General features: G+C 42.1%; 2 protein-coding genes across 2 annotated transcripts; both read left to right on the top strand.

Annotated features, from left to right (window-relative positions):
* Positions 1 to 562: 562 nt before the first annotated feature.
* si:dkeyp-72e1.6 (transmembrane protein 238-like) lies at positions 563 to 4,811 on the top strand. Its single transcript, XM_017484590.2, has 2 exons — positions 563 to 1,289; positions 4,659 to 4,811. Exon 1 carries the CDS (start codon positions 778 to 780, stop codon positions 1,273 to 1,275), a length of 498 nt encoding a protein of 165 aa, XP_017340079.1. The 5' UTR covers positions 563 to 777; the 3' UTR covers positions 1,276 to 1,289; positions 4,659 to 4,811.
* Positions 4,812 to 6,668: 1,857 nt separating this feature from the next.
* Positions 6,669 to 20,530, top strand: rrn3 (RRN3 homolog, RNA polymerase I transcription factor). Its single transcript, XM_047161992.2, has 17 exons — positions 6,669 to 7,045; positions 7,149 to 7,205; positions 8,051 to 8,140; positions 10,498 to 10,627; positions 10,710 to 10,769; positions 11,360 to 11,423; positions 11,693 to 11,762; positions 12,900 to 12,998; positions 13,251 to 13,343; positions 13,941 to 14,061; positions 14,260 to 14,390; positions 16,096 to 16,226; positions 17,442 to 17,626; positions 18,388 to 18,496; positions 18,756 to 18,908; positions 19,149 to 19,233; positions 20,340 to 20,530. The coding sequence occupies exons 1-17, from the start codon at positions 6,953 to 6,955 to the stop codon at positions 20,478 to 20,480; spliced, it is 1,812 nt and encodes a 603-aa protein (XP_047017948.1). The 5' UTR covers positions 6,669 to 6,952; the 3' UTR covers positions 20,481 to 20,530.
* The last annotated feature ends 590 nt before the right edge of the window (positions 20,531 to 21,120 follow it).

The following is a 21,120-nucleotide window of genomic DNA, read 5'->3' as shown; positions in this document are numbered from 1 at the left end:
ATCGAGCGTGTATCATAAAATACTTGATTTATTAATTAACTCGGCAGTTAACGAACAGTGTTAATACATGGTGCATTTATAATCTATGATAATTATTTATCATCGCTATATTATCAATATAATATAATATAAATCAAAAATCAATTTAGACTTGAACCATTTCTGGTTATTCAGGTGTAGAGCGCCACCTGCTGGCTCTGTGTCTTAACGCACACAATTAGGACTCTGTATACCTGTTGATTAACTTGGGATTTAAAAATAAAAAATTTAAAAAAATATATAGGCATATACCTCTTTTATTTTGAGCAATGAATGACAATAATAGTGCAAAATAAAACGAGTAGACATACATTAAAGTGAAAAAGGGAAATATAGAAGTATAAAAGAAGTATAAAAAGGACACACAAGGGTACTGAGGTGTAAACAGGGGACAAAACTTACAGATTAGAGGTGAAAAATAAAGTAAACAAACAAACAAAACAATACTATTGACGTTTTTTTTTGGCCTATTCATGTAGGTATTTCCTTTCTGTTACTTCCTGGTTCTGGAGGTGTGGCCCCGCCCACTTACCGTTTACAGGTAACGGTGTCACACACCTGGATCACCTTTACCTGCGGACACACGGTTTACCTCAGGACACGTTTATTTACGTTACGAAAACGCCTCTCATTTGAGCTAATGACTGTTTAAAAAGAAAGAAAAAAAGAATAGATAAACGACCGAAATTGTTGGTTTATTTGTTTGTTTATTTATAAATATATTTGAGGGACATCCTGATGGAGGAGCCGGTTCTGGGCGGTTTGGGCCGGTGCTCGTGCGCGTTCTGGCTGGCCGTGGCGTTCGACGCGTGCGGCCTCGTCGTGCTTCTACTCGGGGTTTTCGTCGACATCTTCTTCTACGACTTTCTCATCTACGCGGGCGCCATCGTCATCTTCCTCAGCCTGATCTGGTGGGTTTTCTGGTACACGGGGAACATCGAGGTGCCCCCGGAGGAGCTCGAGGACGACGTGGGTCTGCTGAAGAAGAAGGAAAAAGGGCTCGCCGGCGTCCTGAGGAGGTTCTCGAGCCGAATCAGGAGCTCGGTGAGGAGAAACGGGACCGCCATGTCGGGTCAGGGCTCACGGAGCCAACATGGCGGCCGGGGGGCTGTAGTGGTCAACGTGTCCATGACGCCTCCACAACAACAACAACAACAACAACAACAACAACAACAACAACAACAAGAACTGAGCACTGTTTCTGCCACTGTGGCTACAGAAACTTCACCAATATGAGCCTTAAATCCCAGGTTATTATCATTACATTTCATATTTATTACCATAGAATAAACAATCACAATACACACAAATTCATTCATTAACAGGGAACAGGTAAGTCCTCACCATCTCACCCATACATCTACTGAAAATGAACTGAATCCACTTTTAAATCCAAAACAGTCCTGATTTATCACAACCTCTCCGCCAAGTGATGTCAAGGAAAAGGAGCGAAATTCTCACATAGTAGAAATTATATACTTCAAGGACGTCTCTCACTACCTTTAGGGGAAGTTATGGATTATATATATATAAAATTCACACGCCTTTATGGGCTTCATACAGCAGAATTTACAATGCTATTATTAGTATTCATGGGAAACTGCATGTGACCCTGAGATCTCACATTCGGTCCTCAACCTAGGAACAATTTAGAGTAGCTGATTCACCTACAAGCATGTTTTTGGAGGTTTTTGGAAGAAAACCGGGGAACCCCGAAGGAACCCCATGCGGGTTTCTCGTGTGTACGGAGTTTGCATGTTCTCCCCGTGCTGCGGGGATTTTCTCCGGGTTCTCCGGTTTCCTCCAACAGTCCAAAGACATGCATGGGAGGCTGATTGGCGTGTCTGAAGTGTCCGTAGTGTATGAACGGGGGTGTGAGTGTGTGTGTGTGCACCCTGCGATGGATTGGTACCCTGTCCAGGGTGTACCCCGCCTTGTGCCCCATGCTCTCTGTGATAGACTCCAGGTTCCCAGTAGGATAAGTGGTGTAGAAGATGGATGGATGGATGTCTAGCTAGTACAGACTAGTTAAAAAATGCTCGACTTTGCTGCGGCTTTTTTTTTCTTTCCAAAATTTGCAGTGCGGAGTTTTTTGGTGTTTTTTTGTTGTTGCGATAATCATACACTACGGACACTTTATGCTTGTCAATCAGCCTACCGTGCACGTCTTTGGACTCGGGGAGGAAACCGGAGAACCCGGAGGAAACCCCCACAGCACGGGGAGAACACGCAAACTCCACACACACAGGGCCACGGTGGGAATCTGACCCCCGACCCCGGAGGTGTGAGGCGAACACGGTGCGCCCCAGTATACTTTCCAGTTCCGCACATTTTACAGCTTGGAAAAAAGAAACACCTGTTTTAATCCCATGAAAGTTCTGCTGGACTTTGCGCTCGACTAAATATTGACAAACCTAAATTTAACCGCTTTTCCACTGTAAACGTCGTTAAAACGGATTTAAACAGCACTTTATCAGTTAGCATCATTCAGTCGGTGGGCTGCGGATATTACCGGGCTATGCTTATCCAAGGATTTGTTTTAAGGTGTAAGGAGCTAACGACGAAGTGTTACGTCGTTCAAGCGAACAAAAACGTCCGTTTTGCGGGCTCGCTTTAACGAATATGCGGTTTAGGGAGTTTACGGGACGACCGAAGGACAAGTTTGAATCCGTGGAAGCCTGTTTGAGCGTTTCTCAAAAACGATGACTTAGTTTCACCAAGTAATAAGAAGGACTGAAGGGGGCGGGGGAACAGATTTGTATCTTTTCCAGTCACCGGGGAAATGAACTACGACCATTTTTTATTTTTGGGGGGGAAATCCATTCGAAAGCAATTTATTTTTCCTTTATCTGAGTCGAGTCACTGCGGCTTTGTAGCCGTGTAATAGACGTTTTTTTTTTTTTTTTTTTTTTGCAAGGTAGGGACGTGTACAGAAAGGCAGGAGCACCTTATCATTCTGTTAATCGTTAACAGTATTAAACCACACACTAACCCTATTACACACACACACACACACACACACACACACACACACACACACACACTTGTATTGTTTGACACAAAGGGACTTAGTTAAACTGCCAACTCGTTCACACAAATGGGACACGTTGTGTAGTTTGTATACTGTATGAGGAGACGTTGTGTAGTTTGTCTACCGTATGAGGAGACGTTGTGTAGTAGGAGACGTTGTGTAGTTTGTATACTGTATGAGGAGACGTTGTGTAGTCTGTATACTGTACGAGGAGATGTTGTGTAGTTTGCATACTGTATGAGGAGATGTTGTGTAGTTTGCATACTGTACGAGGAGATGTTGTGTAGTTTGCATACTGTATGAGGAGATGTTGTGTAGTTTGTCTACCGTATGAGGAGACGTTGTGTAGTAGGAGACGTTGTGTAGTTTGTATACTGTATGAGGAGACGTTGTGTAGTCTGTATACTGTACGAGGAGATGTTGTGTAGTTTGCATACTGTATGAGGAGATGTTGTGTAGTTTGCATACTGTACGAGGAGATGTTGTGTAGTTTGCATACTGTATGAGGAGATGTTGTGTAGTTTGTCTACCGTATGAGGAGACGTTGTGTAGGAGGAGACATTGTGTAGTCTGTATACTGTACGAGGAGATGTTGTGTATGAGGAGATGTTGTGTAGTTTGTCTACCGTATGAGGAGACGTGTAGGAGGAGACGTTGTGTAGTCTGTATACTGTATGAGGAGATGTTGTGTAGTTTGTCTACCGTATGAGGAGACGTGTAGGAGGAGACGTTGTGTAGTCTGTATACTGTATGAGGAGATGTTGTGTAGTTTCTTTCCTGTATAAGGAGATGTATGAGGAGACTGTATGAGGAGATGTTGTGTAGGAGGAGATGTTGTGTAGTTTGTATACTGTATGAGGAGACGTTGTGTAGTTTGTCTACTGTATGAGGGGATGTTCGTGTAGTCTGTATACTGTATGAGGAGACGTTGTGTAGTTTGTCTACTGTATGAGGAGATGTACGTGTAGTTTGTATACTGTATGAGGAGACGTTGTGTAGTTTGTATACTGTGTGAGGAGATGTATAGTTTGTATACTGTACGAGATGTGTAGTTTGTCTACTGTATGAGGGGATGTTCGTGTAGTCTGTATACTGTATGAGGAGACGTGTAGGAGGAGACGTTGTGTAGTCTGTATACTGTATGAGGAGACGTTGTGTAGTTTCTTTCCTGTATAAGGAGATGTATGAGGAGACTGTATGAGGAGATGTTGTGTAGGAGGAGATGTTGTGTAGTTTGTATACTGTATGAGGAGAAGTTGTGTAGTTTGTATACTGTATGAGGAGACGTTGTGTAGTTTGTATACTGTATGAGGAGACGTTGTGTAGTCTGTATACTGTATGAGGAGACGTTGTGTAGTTTGTATACTGTATGAGGAGACGTTGTGTAGTTTGTATACTGTATGAGGAGACGTTGTGTCGTTTGTATACTGTGTGAGGAGACGTTGTGTAGTTTGTATACTGTATGAGGAGACGTTGTGTAGTTTGTATACTGTATGAGGAGATGTACGTGTAGTTTGTATACTGTATGAGGAGATGTCCGTGTGGGCCTCGTGATTAAAAATGATTTGTGTTTCTTTTCACTCCACAGCGACCAGAAGAGGAAGAATTTCCCAATGGAGCCGAAGTCGCAACTGCCTGTACATTTATAGTTTATTTTGTTAATTTGTTTACGCTTGATTTTACAAACTTGTATTGCTGATTAGTAATTATTGTATTAAAGTCTCTGACATTTTTATGAGGATATATATTTTTGCCTACTATTTCCTCCACAGATTTATTCTCTGAAAGTTCCCACACCATGATTCAGCTCTCAATGTTGCACGTACAGCAGGGGGCGCTGTGTCTTTCTCGGGCATTACAACGTTCAATCGTGAATTTGTGTGCAGCCGATGTCTTCGAACACACCTTATCGGTCTTACACAAGCGTAGCCGTGTGGTCGCAGGCTGATTCGCGTACAGTTCCTCGTGCTGTTTTAACTTCCGCCTCCGTCCTGTTCTCTATAAAATGTCACCTTTGAACAGAGAGGAGTGTCTGACTTCCTCTTATCTGCGTTTGCTCGTCAGGCCGCGTTTACAGAAAGACGCAGATGATGCGATGTGAGGAAGCGTCAGAGGTTCCATTATCCGGGCGTATTGATCTGGGTTTAACTGTTTCGTTCATAGTGGTTACTAAGCAAAATGACCTTTGACCTTGAGCCTGAGTAGACGCACACTGAGACATTATTGTTATGGTTATTTAGGAGGCATTCATACTGTATGTTTTGATAGACTGTAGGACATAATAGCAAGAATAAATGAGGCCACGCACACACAACACGCACACACTAACATGCCTGGTTGTTTATTACACGTGTATAAACAGAGATAGTGTTCAGTTATTTGACTGAGGTGTCTAATCGACTAAAATAATTACAGCCTTGTTTAAAGGAAAACACTTTCCACGTTAATGTTTATAACGAACACATAATCTTTAACCACATCCAGGATCTATTTTGGAATAAAATTCTGTCGACATTTTTATTAGTTATAGTTATTATAGTGGCGCAGGGGGATTTAGCCCCTCGCTTCACCTCTACCTAAAGAGAGCGATACGGATGCAGCGGCGCTTTAGTCTTTTAGTCTGTCCCGCTCTCTCACCTCGTCATCTGTACGCTCACCACAAATGTTTCAGTATAAACAGATTTCATGCGTTTCTGGGTGGAGGATTCTTATAATGGGCCTGGTCTGCCCAGCTGTAGTTAGTTAAGAGTGTAGACATGAGGAGGCGAGAGAGCCGGAAAGACCAAAGGACCAAAGCGCCGCTGCAGCGTTCTCTTCAGGAAGAGATGAAACGACGACTAAATCCCACTGCACCACCATCAACAGGTCGCTGAACGGTATTGTGGGTAATATAGGAAAACATCAATAAAAAGTGCAAATATGGGAAAAACAAACAAACAAACAAAACAGAAAAAAAACCCCAAACCAACCAATAAGTTAATTACAAAATAAATCTTAAGATCACATGTTAATTACTGAAGATTAATATGCAAATCATTCAGGGTGGAGTTTTCCTTTAAGCTTTCAATTCTATTTGAATTTATTTTATTAAAATAAATTCAAAATAGCTTGCCCCCCCCTCGCTAACAGACATGATACAGTAACAGGCAAAATAAACTAATTTATATTTGAATGGTTAAATATTTACATTTTTTCTGAAGAATTTTGAAGCCTTTCAACATTTACACTCCGCGCCAACAGGTCGCACTATCGTTAAACTCACTTCCGGTATACAGGTAACACTTCCGGTAGCACTTCCGCTTCCTTTTATTTTATTGTATCGTAATTTAGGCGTATTTATTTAAACCTGCTTTATTATTATTCTATAAACGTGCTCAAATAAATATATATTTTTTAAAAATACTTTTTTTTGCAACGGAAATGTCCAGACACTTTCGCTTCATGTCCCGCATGGCGTTAGCGTAATTTTTTCCGACCCGTTTTCCGTAAAGCCCCGCCTTCTTTTCTGTGATTCGGCAAGCTCGCGTACGCCGACGGAACTATCCAATTCTGAAAGAGGACGCGTGGTTGATGCGACCCAATCCCCGCTCTGGTGGGCGGGGCGTATCTGAATACGGGTGCGCTCAGAACTCATCCGCATGGCTGTCTCCGGTGTTTACTGACGGCTTGAAATGAACGCAGTTTCTTTATTATCCTCTGGGATGTAGCTGTGTCTGATTGGAGTGGTGTGGACATGTCTCGACTTGTCCCTCGGATTATAAATCGAAATAAATAGAGTTAGCGCTGATAGCACGTGCACCGTGTTGGTCCCGTTAATACCACAGTGAAGGCGTGTTGCTCGAGAGGTTTGTCATTTTTAGTTTAGAAGTTTAGAAATCCAGCATGGAGCTGGAGAGAGATTTCATAAACACTCCTCCACCCAAAAATGTGCGCTTCGGGGACAGTATTGTCAACACTCTGGCCAAACTCAAGCAGGTGAGAGATTTCACTGCATACTTTTCTCTAATAAAGCAACAGACAGACAAACAAGGAGCGATTTTATTTTAATTCTTTGCGTCTTTTCATTTCTGTCCTGAAGGGAGACACGAGTGACTATGAGATGATCAAGCGTCAACTTTCAGACCCTGATATTAAGGTATTTTGTTTATTTGGTTAAAATCACTCACAGATGAATATCTGATCATAAATAATGTCACTATGGACCTGTTGAGTTGTCTCTCAGGAGGGAAAGTTCTGGGTTAAAAAAGCCCCAATCAGTAGACACAAGATTATTGTAAACATTTGAATATTGAGCCTAATATATCAACAGTTCAAGCCCCAGCACTGCCAAGCTACCACTGCTGGACCCTTGAGCAAGATCCTTAATCCTCAAATGCTATATATATATATATATGCTATATAGACTTTTGGGACACACTGTAAACCCGATACTCTATTTTATAGCAAGGTTAGTAGGACCTCACACGTTATGTCGTATAGATCTATACGGAGAAAATGTGACCTTTTAAATTTTTTCGTTGAAAAGTATAGAATGGTATAGCATTGTAAACCCGAGACCCAGTGGAGTCGGTCGGTGTTGTAAATCAAACAAAACAAATCAAAAATCCCAGTTCTCTCGGGTCACGTTAACAATGTGCTGTAGGGAATAAAACACTCAAGAACGCGCTGTTCTGACAGGAGAAGAATCCGCGATGGGGTGGTGTGATGACGCGGCGTTATTATCACCACCCAGAAGTCTCGAACGGCACGCCTCGAAGTGTTTTATTTCTCTTACACCAGTTCGAAATGTGAAAAACGCAGCCCGTGACGTTACAGCGGCGGGAAACACGCTGACGGTCACGAAGCGCCGACACTGGAGACTCCTTCCATGAATCTTAAATACATAATTATGTAGCGTGTCCGGCGTACAAGTCTCTAAGAACGAGCTGTTACTATGGAAACGAGCGCGTTCGTGTAAACCTGTATCCTCCTCCCCTACAGGACGCTCAGATCATCAGCTGGCTGCAGGAGTTCAGGTCGTGCATCACACAACTCGACAAAGAACACGAGCAGCTGATCTACACGGTTCTGGTAAGGAGCGTCACTGCACCGGGGTGAAGGGGTCGTTTCAGCCCGAAATGAAACGTACGCGATGTTCCGTCGTACCCTTATCGCGTTCAGTTTGCATGTTTAAATCATCGCACACTTTCTCTTAGGAGGCGTCGTAGCTTTTACTGTCCACGGTAAGTAATTAGAGAAATGAGTCTGTTTTAAAGAAACGTCTAAATCCAATTGGTTTTTGTATTATTAGCTTTGCACTTTAGGCCACGCCTCCTACCTGATGATAAAGAAAGTGTTTTCAGTCGATAACGGAGCCGCCCGCGGCGGTGTTCTGTGCTCCGTGACGTTTACAGATAAACGTCGTGTCAGGACCCGTGTCACCGCGTCTGTCCGAGACACTGAACATCATTACATTATCGACTTAGCGTACGAGACACACGACCGGTCAAAAGTCTGTGGACACCCGACTGAACCGTTTCTCACGATCTTAAAATCCTTTCGATCTGAAGGCGTGTGATTAAACGTGCGAAATCGGTGTCGTCGACAGAAATATAACCGCGCCGACGTATTCGTTTCCTTTCAGTAGAAAGCGAACATTTTATTCACAAAGAAATATTATTTTGAACGGACGACCCGGGGTGAAATATTTCCAAAAAGCAGCGGATAAAGAGTCCGGCGTCGGTGTGGAGTCCGTTAATACGGTTTAAAAAGCATCCCGGGGAAATTCCTCAAGAAATCGGGTGAGAAAACGCCAAGGACACGTTTCGGGGAATCCTAGGCGGAAAGGGCGTCGACTTTGAAGATGCTGAAACACGAAATTATTTAGATTTATTTTTTTAGTCACGCCGTAATTCCCGTAGTTCCAGTCGTCTTACTCCAGAGATTTAATGACTTTATCATCATTCTAAAATGTTTTGGGGGAATGAATAAATAAATAGATAAATAAATAAATAAAGAATGCGTGTGTCTAAACTTTTGAGCGGTAGCGTATGGACGTGACCTCGATATCGGCCGTCGCGTTTCCACGCGTGTTTGTTTACATAAGAACGAACGTCGCCAGCGTTCTAGGCGTATTATTTACCTCACCCAGACGCATCCTATACATGTATATGAAGGACTAAAGCATAACGAGTTCACAATAACGCATTAAAGTCTGAATAATCGTAAGGATTAAAAGTCCGTTGCTCTTTGAAAAGGTCGCGCTTGCGTAATCATGCCGTTATAGTATTATATCAGCGGCGTGAAATGGTCTTAAAACGACGGTAATATCGTTTATGGCGGTTAGTTCAGGGACGAGTGATTCTGGTGACCGGAACGGCGGTAATCTTCCGTTACCTGTTCGCAACCTCAGGCGTGTATCTCCAGTATAAACCCGACGAAGCCAGCTTCACACCCCGAACTTGTGTCATCGGGGTGACGCGGATGACTCGGCGCTCTGTGCTTTCGCTCAGATTCATCGTTTTAAACGTGTCGAGGGACGTGTTTATGACGTCATTAAAGCGATCCGAGTTTTCCTCGCCGTGACGTAGCTTCACATGAAGAATTGCTAGGAATTGGACTGTATAAAGCCTGCTTTTTTTTTTTCTTTTTTTCTTTTTTCTTTTTAAAGTAGAATTTTTCAGCAGCTGCGTTTCATTTGTTTTTTTTAAAAATCCTTTGACTTTTTTATCGGTTGTATTTCATTTATAAAATATTTCATTTCAGTATTTTTACTTTTATTTTTTTTTTTTATGTTGCTCTGATTGCTCTTTCATTTTTAATGAAAAAAATTAATAAATTTTATATAAAGAACTATGGACATTTTTTCCACGCATTTCACCATATGAAACGTATTTATATATGTGTACGTGTGTGTGTGTATATATATATATATATATGTGTATATATATGTGTGTGTGTGTAAATGTATGTGTATATATATGTATATGTAGATATAGCAATAATAAGAAAAAGAAGAGAAAAAATAATTGCTTATTTTATTTAAAACAAAATCTTTTAATTTTAATGTATTGTATTTTATTTTGTTTATTTTTTTTAATTATAATTAGCATAATTAGCTGTAAAGTGTTTTCACTATTTTAGTTTGTTGTGATAATGTCATATATAATGTATGTATATGTGTATATATATATATATATATATATATATATATATATATATATATATATATATGTATATGTATATATATATGTATATATATATGTATATATATATATATGTATGTGTGTGTGTGTGTGTGTGTGGGGTGTGTTTGTACCTCTTTTTCTTATAATTATTAGTGTAAAAATGTTATGTGTAGAATAGAAATAAAATAGCTGTAACACTATTTTCTTCTTCTTTGTTTGTTTGTTTATGTAATGTAATCCTAAAATAAAATCTCCCGCCAGAGGCTGCCGTGGCTCGGGCGGAGTCACGCCGTGGTGGACGAATACCTGGTGTTCCTCAGCAACCTCATCTCGGCTCAGACCGTGTACCTGAGGTCGTGTCTCAAAACCCTGGTCTCGAATTTGACACCCAGTGAGTGTCGCTCCGCTCTTCGGTTTCTGACTCCGTGTCCTTTCAGTCCGATAAAACCCCGCTGTTTCATCGTCTCTTACAGGGAGGGTGAAAATCCAGGAAGGGAACGTGGACATATCGGATTCGGACGACGACGACGAGAGTGAGTGTGTTCTGCCGGCACGTTAAATGAACATCTCGTGCACACACACACAAACATCGTGTAAATGTTAACATGCAGTGAAGGAGGTCATTAAACGAGGACGTATGAGTGAGGACATGTAGTCCTTGGGGCTGGGCGGTGTATATCGCTATAATATCCGTATTGTGATAAATGATTACGCAATACACTTTTCGGAGATGTTGTTGGTATGGTGATATATTTTTTGTATTTATTAATTACAAATTAAACGGCTGCTGAATTGATTCAGTAATTAATCTTACGACCAATTAATCTTCTTTGTATTCATTAAAGAAAAGTATCATCAAAGTCTTTTGTATGCGATGCGTATGTTTTTTTTTTTGTATGCGAGGTGCTGTATACAGTAGATAATGTGATCTTCTTCATTATTGTTGTTATTATTATTATTATTATTATTACTGTTATTTACAGGTGATGACGAGAAATCCTGTCATATATAACATTCTCCCTGTAAATCATTTCCTGTCTATAATTTCCATGTCGAAAAATGTAAACACGTGATGGATCTCTCTCTAATTTTGCGTCTTTTTTTTGTGTGTGTGTTCATTCAGACCTCCCCAGGATATTCGATCACTGTCACCAAGCCCTGCAGATGATCTCAAGATACGTTCCGTCGTAAGTGACCATAAAACGATCCCAAAAGACGATCGTTATTGTTATTACAGAGCCACCAGGTACGAGGTGTAGCCGGACCGTCCCGTAGACGTAATATAAAACACTTCGGGTGGTGTGATGGAACGGCGTTACCGTCGGAACCTCTGTGGCAACGATGGCGTTTTTTCCAGAACGTCAGAATTAAAGGAGACTCGTGACCTGAGGGAAGTGTATTGAGATCTTTCGTGTTGATTCATTTTGGGAGTGTCTGTTTTTTTTTTTCTGTATAGGACCAGCCGGTTCCTGATGCCGATCCTCAACAGCAACTTCCCTTTCGTACAGAAATCATCCAGAACACTGGTACGTCCTGGTTTCATCTCTTACCGAAGCAGCAGCAGCACTGGGTCTCCTTTCACCAGGGTTCGATTTGAGCTGTAGGAAGGAGGAGGGACTTTAGTTTGAGTTTACTCGAAATTTAGGTTTAACTGCTTTTGACTTTAGTTTGAGTTTATCTTATATTCAAATGCATCTTAATTTAGAGTTTATTCAAATTAACCTTCTTATCGAAATTTGACTTTAGTTTGAGTTTATTCTAAATTTGAGTTGAAGCGAATTTGACTTTAGTTTGAGTTAAACCTACACTAAATTTGAGTTTTTAACCGAATTTGACTTTAGTTTGAGTTAAACCTACACTAAATTTGAGTTTTTAACCGAATTTGACTTTAGTTTGAGTTAAACCTACACTAAATTTGAGTTTACTTGCATTTGACTTTAGTTTGAGTTTATCCTACATTCGAATGCATCTTAATTTAGAGTTTATTCAAATTAACCTTCTTATCGAAATTTGACTTTAGTTCGAGTTTATTCTAAATTTGAGTTGAAGCGAATTTGACTTTAGTTTGAGTTAAACCTACACTAAATTTGAGTTTTTAACCGAATTTGACTTTAGTTCGAGTTTATTCTAAATTTGAGTTAAACCAAATTTGACTTTAGTTCGAGTTTATTCTAAATTTGAGTTAAACCAAATTTGACTTTAGTTCGAGTTTATTCTAAATTTGAGTTAAACCAAATTTGACTTTAGTTCGAGTTTATTCTAAATTTGAGTTAAACCAAATTTGACTTTAGTTCGAGTGAAACCTACACTAAATTTGAGTTAAACCGAATTTGACTTCAGTTTGAGTTTATTCTAAATTTGAGTTAACTCGAATTTGACTTTAGTTTGAGTTAAACCAAATTTGACTTTAGTTTGAGTTCATCCTACATTCGAATGCACCTTAATTTAGAGTTTATCCAAAAAAAAAACCTTTCTTATCTAAATGTGACTTTCGTTTGAGTTTATTCTAAATACGACTTTATTTAGGGTTCATATGGACTCTTCTCGCCTAGCTAAATTTCCCGTGTATGCCCGGGTGAGCCCGCTGCATTCCCCATCATTTAATCCCACCGTTGTCCTTATCACGATAACACGACATATGAAACTTGTTGTTTTTTTTGCAGGAATGTTACGTTCATAACCTGCTTCGGATCACGGTCTACGTTCCGGCTCTGAGACGGGACGTGCTGGAGCTCATCATCAGCAAGATGCTCACTCTAGATGTAGGACGCTAGTGTTCTCCTACTTTCAGTAACAAAATTGTCGTACGAGGGGGCGGAACCTGCCTTAGAACGCTAATGTCTAACACACTTTTAGTGACTTTTTTTTTTTCCCTTCTGTTTATTCAGAATGTATCTGCTGACTTTCTAATTTGAGTTTATAAGTTTAAGTTTGAATTTGAAACAGTATTGGAACGCAGGTTGGGGTTAATATTTGAGTGTTAAGTTGTTGTTGTTGTTGTTTGGGCGTCGTAGGTGAGCGCCCCCCGTGGTGAGATCGAGGAGGTGGAGAGTTCGAGAGAGCAGAACCAAGGCGCAGGGGCTCAGGATGACTTCCTGTTCAACATGGTGAGCTTGTGTGCGACAGATGAAATAATTTATAAAGTAGTAAACACGATATATTACGTGCAATTAATGCAGGAAAAAAAGTGTTTGTTTTTTTTTTCCTTTCTTTTTTCATCATTGTTTCTTTCGGCTGTTTCTCATTCTCATCTTTTTCTGCTATACACACGCTCTCTGTTTCTTCTGCGCTCCTTTTTTTGCTAAGTATTAATATTCACTCTCTCTTCTCTTTTTCAACTTTTTTTTCTTTCTGTTCTCTGATCCCTTATTTTTTTTCCTCCTTCTTTCTCTCCTGTCCAAGTGTTGCTACATTTTCTATTTTCAGATGTTCCCTCTGACGGTTTCTTTCTCCAAGCAGAAACGTTCACACACTCTTTCTCTTAACCGTAAAACACTTAACGGTGTTTCTTTACTCCTCGCTTTCACGTTTAAACGAGCGATCGGCTCTCCGATTCGCAATTCTTTCTATCCGCGTCGTTTTTGAAATTAGCGCTTGTTCTCTTTGCATCCTTTTTTCTCATCGGCACATTTCACCCACATACTCGTACTCCGAAGTGTTAACGCTTTCTCTGAGTGATGATCCCATTCACTTTCCTCTCTGAGGATGAGGACGAGAGCTCTCCGCATGACGGCGGCCCGCTGATGTTGCACGCTGTAGCTGACCGACTGGACACGCTGATGTTAGTGCTGCTGACCTACCTGAAGGATATGAGCCACGTTAATGGTGAGGGTTTATTCACATACAGCCTGGTCTGAATTCACTACCAGGAACGGATTTTATTTCATCAGTCATCGTAGACGAATGCAAGGTGTCGATGTGTTTTTAGCATAATTAAATTTCTCTCTACTGCTTCTGTGTACTGATTTCGTAGACTAGTGTACAGTAAATAAGGTCAGACCTTATTGCTTCCTTCCTGTACAGGTGTGGTGGATGTCGAGAGAGTCAAAACTCTGTACAGAGATCTGGTGTGTGTGTTCGATAAGCTGGTGCTGCCCACGCACGCTTCCTGTCACGTGCAGTTCTGCGTGTTTTACCTGTGCAGCTTCCGCCTGGTGAGTGGCCCATGTTCTAGACACACACACACTTTTTTTGGTATACAGTGAGGGAAAGAAGTATTTGATCCCCTGCTGATTTTGTACGTTTGCCCACTGACAAAGAAATGATCAGTCTATAATTTTAATGGTAGATTCATTTGAACAGTGAGAGACAGAATAACAACAAAAAAATCCAGAAAAACGCACGTCAAAAATGTTATAAATTGATTTGCATTTTAATGAGGGAAATATGTATTTGACCCCCGCTCAATCAGAAAGATTTCTGGCTCCCAGGTGTCTTTTATACAGGTAACGAGCTGAGATTAGGAGCACACTCTTAAAGGGAGTGCTCCTAATCTCAGTTTGTTACCTGTATTAAAGACACCTGTCCACAGAAGCAATCAATCAATCAGATTCCAAACTCTCCACCATGGCCAAGACCAAAGAGCTCTCCAAGGATGTCAGGGACAAGATTGTAGACCTACACAAGTCTGGAATGGGCTACAAGACCATTGCCAAGCAGCTTGGTGAGAAGATGACAACAGTTGGTGCGATTATTCGCAAATGGAAGAAGCACAAAAGAACTGTCGATCTCCCTCGGCCTGGGGCTCCATGCAAGATCTCACCTCGTGGAGTTGCAGTGATCATGAGAACAGTGAGGAATCAGCCCAGAACTACACGGGAGGATCTTGTCAATGATCTCAAGGCAGCTGGGACCATAGTCACCAAGAAAACAATTGGTAACACACTACGCCGTGAAGGACTGAAATCCTGCAGCGTGCGCAAGGTCCCCCTGCTCAAGAAAGCACATATACATGCCCGTCTGAAGTTTGCCAGTGAACATCTGAATGATTCAGAGGACAACTGGGTGAAAGTGTTGAGGTCAGATGAGGCCAAAATGGAGCTCTTTGGCATCAACTCAACTCGCCGTGTTTGGAGGAGGAGGAATGCTGCCTATGACCCCTGGAACACCATCCCCACCGTCAAACATGGAGGTGGAAACATTATGCTCTGGGGGTGTTTTTCTGATAAGGGGACAGGACAACTTCACCGCATCAAAGGGACGATGGACGGGGCCATGTACCGTCAAATCTTGGGTGAGAACCTCCTTCCCTCAGCCAGGGCATTGAAAATGGGTCGTGGATGGGTATTCCAGCATGACGATGCCCCAAAACACACGGCCAAGGCAACAAAGGAGTGGCTCGAGAAGAAGCACATTAAGGTCCTGGAGTGGCCTAGCCAGTCTCCAGACCTTAATCCCATAGAAAATCTGTGGAGGGAGCTGAAGGTTCGAGTTGCCAAACGTCAGCCTCGAAACCTTAATGATTTGGAGAAGATCTGCAAAGAGGAGTGGGACAAAATCCCTCCTGAGATGTGTGCAAACCTGGTGGCCAACTACAAGAAACGTCTGACCTCTGTGATTGCCAACATGGGTTTTGCCACCAAGTACTAAGTCATGTTTTGCAGAGGGGTCAAATACTTATTTCCCTCATTAACATGCAAATCAATTTATAACATTTTTGACCTGCGTTTTTCTGGATTTTCTTGTTGTTATTCTGTCTCTCACTGTTCAAATAAATCTACCATTAAAATTATAGACTGATCATTTCTTTGTCAGTGGGCAAACGTACAAAATCAGCAGGGGATCAAATACTTTTTTTCCCTCACTGTATGTATCCTGTATACTGAATATATACTGTATGTGTACGTCTGATGCGGTTAGGGTTTAGCTGAAGCCTTCCTGGATCACCTGTGGAAGGTGGTACAGAGCCCGTCTCAGCCCGCTGTCCTCCGCCAGGCCGCCGCCAGCTACATGGGCAGCTTCCTCGCCAGAGCCAAGTTCATTCCCATAGCGTACGTATCCATGATATCTGTCTCTCGTCCCTCAGTCTGTTCCTCAGTGTGCTCTCTTTGCTACAAATGCACGTGCATGGGATACTGCCAGAACGCTCCTCTTCCAGCTTCCTTATATGAACTCGGACACGCCCACTTGGATACCCGCTCTCATTGTTATATATGCACTCACACACCCGCATAATCGTCCACGCCCATCTAGAGCTACTCTACTTTTTATATATGCACACACATGCCCACATAATCGTCCACGCCCACTTAGAGCTGCTCTATGCTTTATGTATGCACACACACGCCCACATAATCATCCACGCCCACTTAGGGCTGCTCTACGTTTTATATACGCACACACGCCCACATAATCGTCCACGCCCACTTAGAGCTGCTCTACGTTTTATATATGCACACACACGCCCACATAATCGTCCACGCCCACTTAGAGCTGCTCTACGTTTTATATATGCACACACACGCCCACATAATCGTCCACGCCCACTTAGAGCTGCTCTACGTTTTATATGTGCACACACGCCCACGTAATCGTCCACGCCCACTTAGAGCTGCCCTACGTTTTATATATGCGCACACACGCCCACATAAATGTCCACGCCCACTTAGAGCTGCTCTATGTTTTATATATGCATACACACGCGCACATAATCGTCCACGCCCACTTAGAGCTGCTATACGTTGTATATACGCACACACACGCCCACGTAATCGTCCACGCCCACTTAGAGCTGCTCTACGTTTTATATATGCATACACACGCGCACATAATCGTCCACGCCCACTTAGAGCTGCTATACGTTGTATATACGCACACGCATGCCCACATAATCGTCCACGCCCACTTAGGGCTGCTCTAATTTTTATATATGCATTTAGACACACCCACATAATCGTCCACGCCCACTTAAAGCTGCTCTAATTTTTATATATGGACTCGGACACACTCACTTGGAACTGCCCTCATTGTTATATATGGACTCGGACACGGCCACATAATTGTCCACGCCCACTTAGACCTGTTCTGCTTTTCATATATGGTTTCAGACACGCCCACGTCATCATCCGCAGCCACTTAGAGCGGCTTTAATTTTTTATATATGGACTCAAGACACGCCCGCATTTCCACCTGAAAGACACGCCTTCAGTAGATCTTGTCTGCACACATTTTAGATTAACTGACGGTGTGTGTGTGCGCGTGTGCAGGACGGTGAGGGCGTGTCTGGACCTGCTGGTTCCTTGGCTTCATCTCTACATAGACAGCCAAGATTCGGGGTCTAAAGCGTTCTGCGACGTTTCTGTGCACGGGCCGTTCTACGCCTCCTGCCAGGCCGTGTTTTACACACTCATCTTCAGACACCGAGCCATCCTGGAGGGCAACATGAAGAAAGGTGCGTCACATCTTCCTCCTCATCTTTCTTCATACACACTCCGTCGATGACGTTACAGATTAGTTAGTTCCATCACAATTATCGCTTTGAGATCAATTATTTATTCCAAACAACCCGTTTCCATCACGTCATCTCATTATCCATCTCTTTCATACCACAGCGCTGTTGAGTGCTGGATTCTGAAGGGTCAGAGGCGGTGATTAATTTACTAGAACAGCAGCTCTGACAGTAGTGCAGCTGTCGCAGGTTCATATTAATGACGTCATCCTTTTACGAATAAATAACTGTCGTTTTTGACAAATTGCTGTGGTATACGAGAAGTAAAAGACTTCATGATAAGCTGTTGTAGGAAAGTAATCACCTTTTGGGTGGTAAAGGTAACTCCGCCCTGCACGGGGACACGTCACGCCATCGCAGTGTTGATTATTTTTAATATAATACCCCGTCCCAAAAAAATCCCCATCCGGGTTTTCTTACACGCGTTCGAAATTCACATTAAAACAGCTGTATGGAAACTCGTACTTTTCTAAAATGATCCGTGATTGTGTTTTAATGAAGACGTGAGAATCCTAAAGATCCTCTTTAAGCAGAAACGAATAGTGCGTAAAGATTGTTATTGTGTGGTGTTGGTTTGTTGTTGTTGTTGTTGTTGTTGTTTCTCAGCTTTTTCTCCCTCAGTTTTGACGTGTTACGTTGTGTGGTGTTTTGTGTGTGTGTGTGTGTGTGTGTGTGTGTGTGTGTGTGTGTGTGTGTGTGTGTAGGCTTGGCCTATTTACAGAGTTTGAATCTGGAGCGGATCGTCATGAGTCAGCTGAACCCGCTGAAAGTGTGTCTGCCAGCCGTCACCAACATGTTCGCCGCCATCATGAGGTAAAGCACCGCACCAGTCATACATGTGTGTGTATACGCGCACACACACACACACACGCACAGTTTAGAGCTGTAGTTTACTTTGCCAGCTAGTTGTCAAAGCAGCTAGTAAACCTGCTATCTATCTATCTATCTAGTGAGCATGTGGAAATCTCCACTTTATCTACCTAGGTCATTTTAAATATACTGTTTGAATATAGCAAGTAATTTAATAGTAACATGTTAAGTTTTGTGGCATCTCTTTTTCTGTTCCCTACAGGAAATATCAGCTGGTGTTCTGCTACACGATCATCGAGCGGAACAACCGCCACATGTTGCCTGTAGTGAGGAGCTCAGTGGGCGGAGACTCTGTCTGCACCAGCAACAATCCTCTGGACACGTTTTTCCCCTTTGACCCGTACTTACTAAAGAGGTCTGTGCTAAGAAAATGAGTAAAGTAATAATACGTCCTGAGTGGTCTTCAAGTAACGAATTAAATACAATCTCAAAGCCTTTGAGATATGCCGTGCTGTTACTGAACACGTGACGGGCAACATCCAGGAATCCATCACGTGGCAGTGGGATGAAGTCTAGAGGACGCACGATTGGTCGAAACTTGTGAACTGCACATTTGAGTGTTGTTTGTTAAGTTCTGTGTTGTGTTTGTTCTCAGATCCGGACAGTATTTCGAGTCGATCTATCAGGTGTGGGAGGAGCCGAGCGACTGCATGGCAGCTCCGAAGAAAGAAGTCAAAAAAGTAAATAGGTTTTATGTCGGTAGTAGCGTTTTATGGCGCACGTAGTGTTTAGCGCTCATCCAGAGGAGTCGTTCGTAACGTGTGAAGAATAACACGCGACAGACTTTCTGGTTATGCGAAAACGATCCGTGGTGGGATTCCTTACATGTTACACGACGGCCGTCCTAGGTGAGAGTTCGTCTCGGGTAACCGACTGCGTTCGGGTTCATACGGAGATCGGGCCTCATTTGGCAATCTTTCAGTAAAGTTGTGTGTAAATGTTTGCCTGAGCCAAATCGAAATAAATAAAATATTACGTCTGATTTAGAAAAGGTACAGAAACCCGTACCTGACGCGGCTCGTTTGCATTTAGCGACGCCCACAGAACTCCATAAAAGGTCGCGTGCACGGACCGCTCAGAGCACGAGATGGATGATCGCGGTAAAGGCTGGAAAACGGACGTGGAAGTTATTTCGACCCACTTCTATGTCAATAAAACGATTTAATAACGGTAATAGCAATAAACGAGCGGCGAATCTTCCGTCGGCTGAGGCGTTTGTTTACAGCTCTACGCAGACTGAACCGGCCCGTCCTCCGTTTATATTGTCCGGCGCCATTTCTTTTGTCGTAACTGAATGATTCGGTTTAATGGTCCGCTTTTCACACGATGTTCTAAATTCTACTCTTAGTCCCGGACTTAGTGAACTAACACGAGGATGTGTTTTCGATAGACGAAAGGGCGTCTGCCAAACGATTTGAAGTCGATCGAGTCGAGCTTTTCGTAGTAAGCTAGTCGTCTTGCGCGTAAATTTACACACACTTCTTGTGGAAACGCTCGTGCAAACGATTTACGACTAAATCCGTGCGTATCCAGCTCGGTAGACGAGGCTCGTTTGTGCGTTTGCGCCAGTAAATTCTACGCGAGCCAGCGATTTAAGAACGACTTTTTACACCGCGTATAAAATGGGCCCAAATCCTCAGATAGGACGAAGTTTGAAAAACCTAAACCGCAAAAGTTTTCTATACGGCGTATAAAAGTAGTGCTGTATTAACTGACTACCATCTAGCCTTTTATTTATTTATTCGTTTATTGCTTTTTTCCTTATCTTACACTTTTTCTTTCCCAGAATTCTACAGAAGAAGAAGACGACTTCCTACATGGTGAAACTCCTCAGGCTGACATGGTGATTGGGTCGTACGAGTCGCACGTCCGCAGCCCCAGCAGTGTGGGCTCTCCACCCATCGCCTTCCTCCAACGGCCCTTCTGATACATACATACATATACAAACATATATATATATATATATATATATATATATATATATATATATATATATATATATATATATATATATATATATATATATATATATATATATATATATAATATATAAACAGACTGATGGACTGAGATGATCTGCTTTCCTCAGACCCCCATGAAAGGAACCATCTGTAGCGTTGTCCTATTTTGCACACAATCTCCCAATATAGCTCCTCCAAGAAGATTTGGGGGGGATTTCCAGCATTTTTATAACTTATTAAACAAGGGGTTCGATGATACAGGAATAAAGCAGTGTAAACGACGAGATTTAATATCGTTTTAGATTTAAAACCGCACTCATCTTTTCGGCGTGCCGGAAATTGTGTCGGTCGCCTGATAGGGTGTTTGGGTGGGGTTGTTTGTTTGTTTGTTTGTTTGTTTGTTTTTCAAATGCATTTAAATGTTTATAATTTTCTGTGCTAACTTGAGCTAACCTGACTGGATTTCTGAGAGGATTTTGTACCGTCCATGCCCTTAACGGGTAATGGTACTTAGCTGGTTACTAAGAGTTAATCTGATGCTCAGATGTTCCGCTAGCCCTCAAAATCCAACCTGGAAGGATTTCTGAGAGGACTTTTACATTCACG

The sequence above is a fragment of the Ictalurus punctatus genome, chromosome 2 (genome assembly GCF_001660625.3).
Source record: "Ictalurus punctatus breed USDA103 chromosome 2, Coco_2.0, whole genome shotgun sequence".
NCBI lineage: Eukaryota > Metazoa > Chordata > Actinopteri > Siluriformes > Ictaluridae > Ictalurus > Ictalurus punctatus.
The sequence above is the reverse complement of the archived record's forward strand: the minus strand, read 5'-3'. Positions and strand labels throughout refer to the sequence as shown.

Coding starts and splice junctions, on each gene's coding strand:
- rrn3 (XM_047161992.2), top strand. CDS start 6,953: ATGGAGCTGGAGAGAGATTTCATAAACACTCCTCCACCCAAAAATGTG. Junction 11,763..12,899: donor AGAAATCATCCAGAACACTG/GTACGTCCTGGT, acceptor TTTTTTTTGCAG/GAATGTTACGTTCATAACCT. Junction 18,909..19,148: donor GACCCGTACTTACTAAAGAG/GTCTGTGCTAAG, acceptor GTTTGTTCTCAG/ATCCGGACAGTATTTCGAGT.
- si:dkeyp-72e1.6 (XM_017484590.2), top strand. CDS start 778: ATGGAGGAGCCGGTTCTGGGCGGTTTGGGCCGGTGCTCGTGCGCGTTC.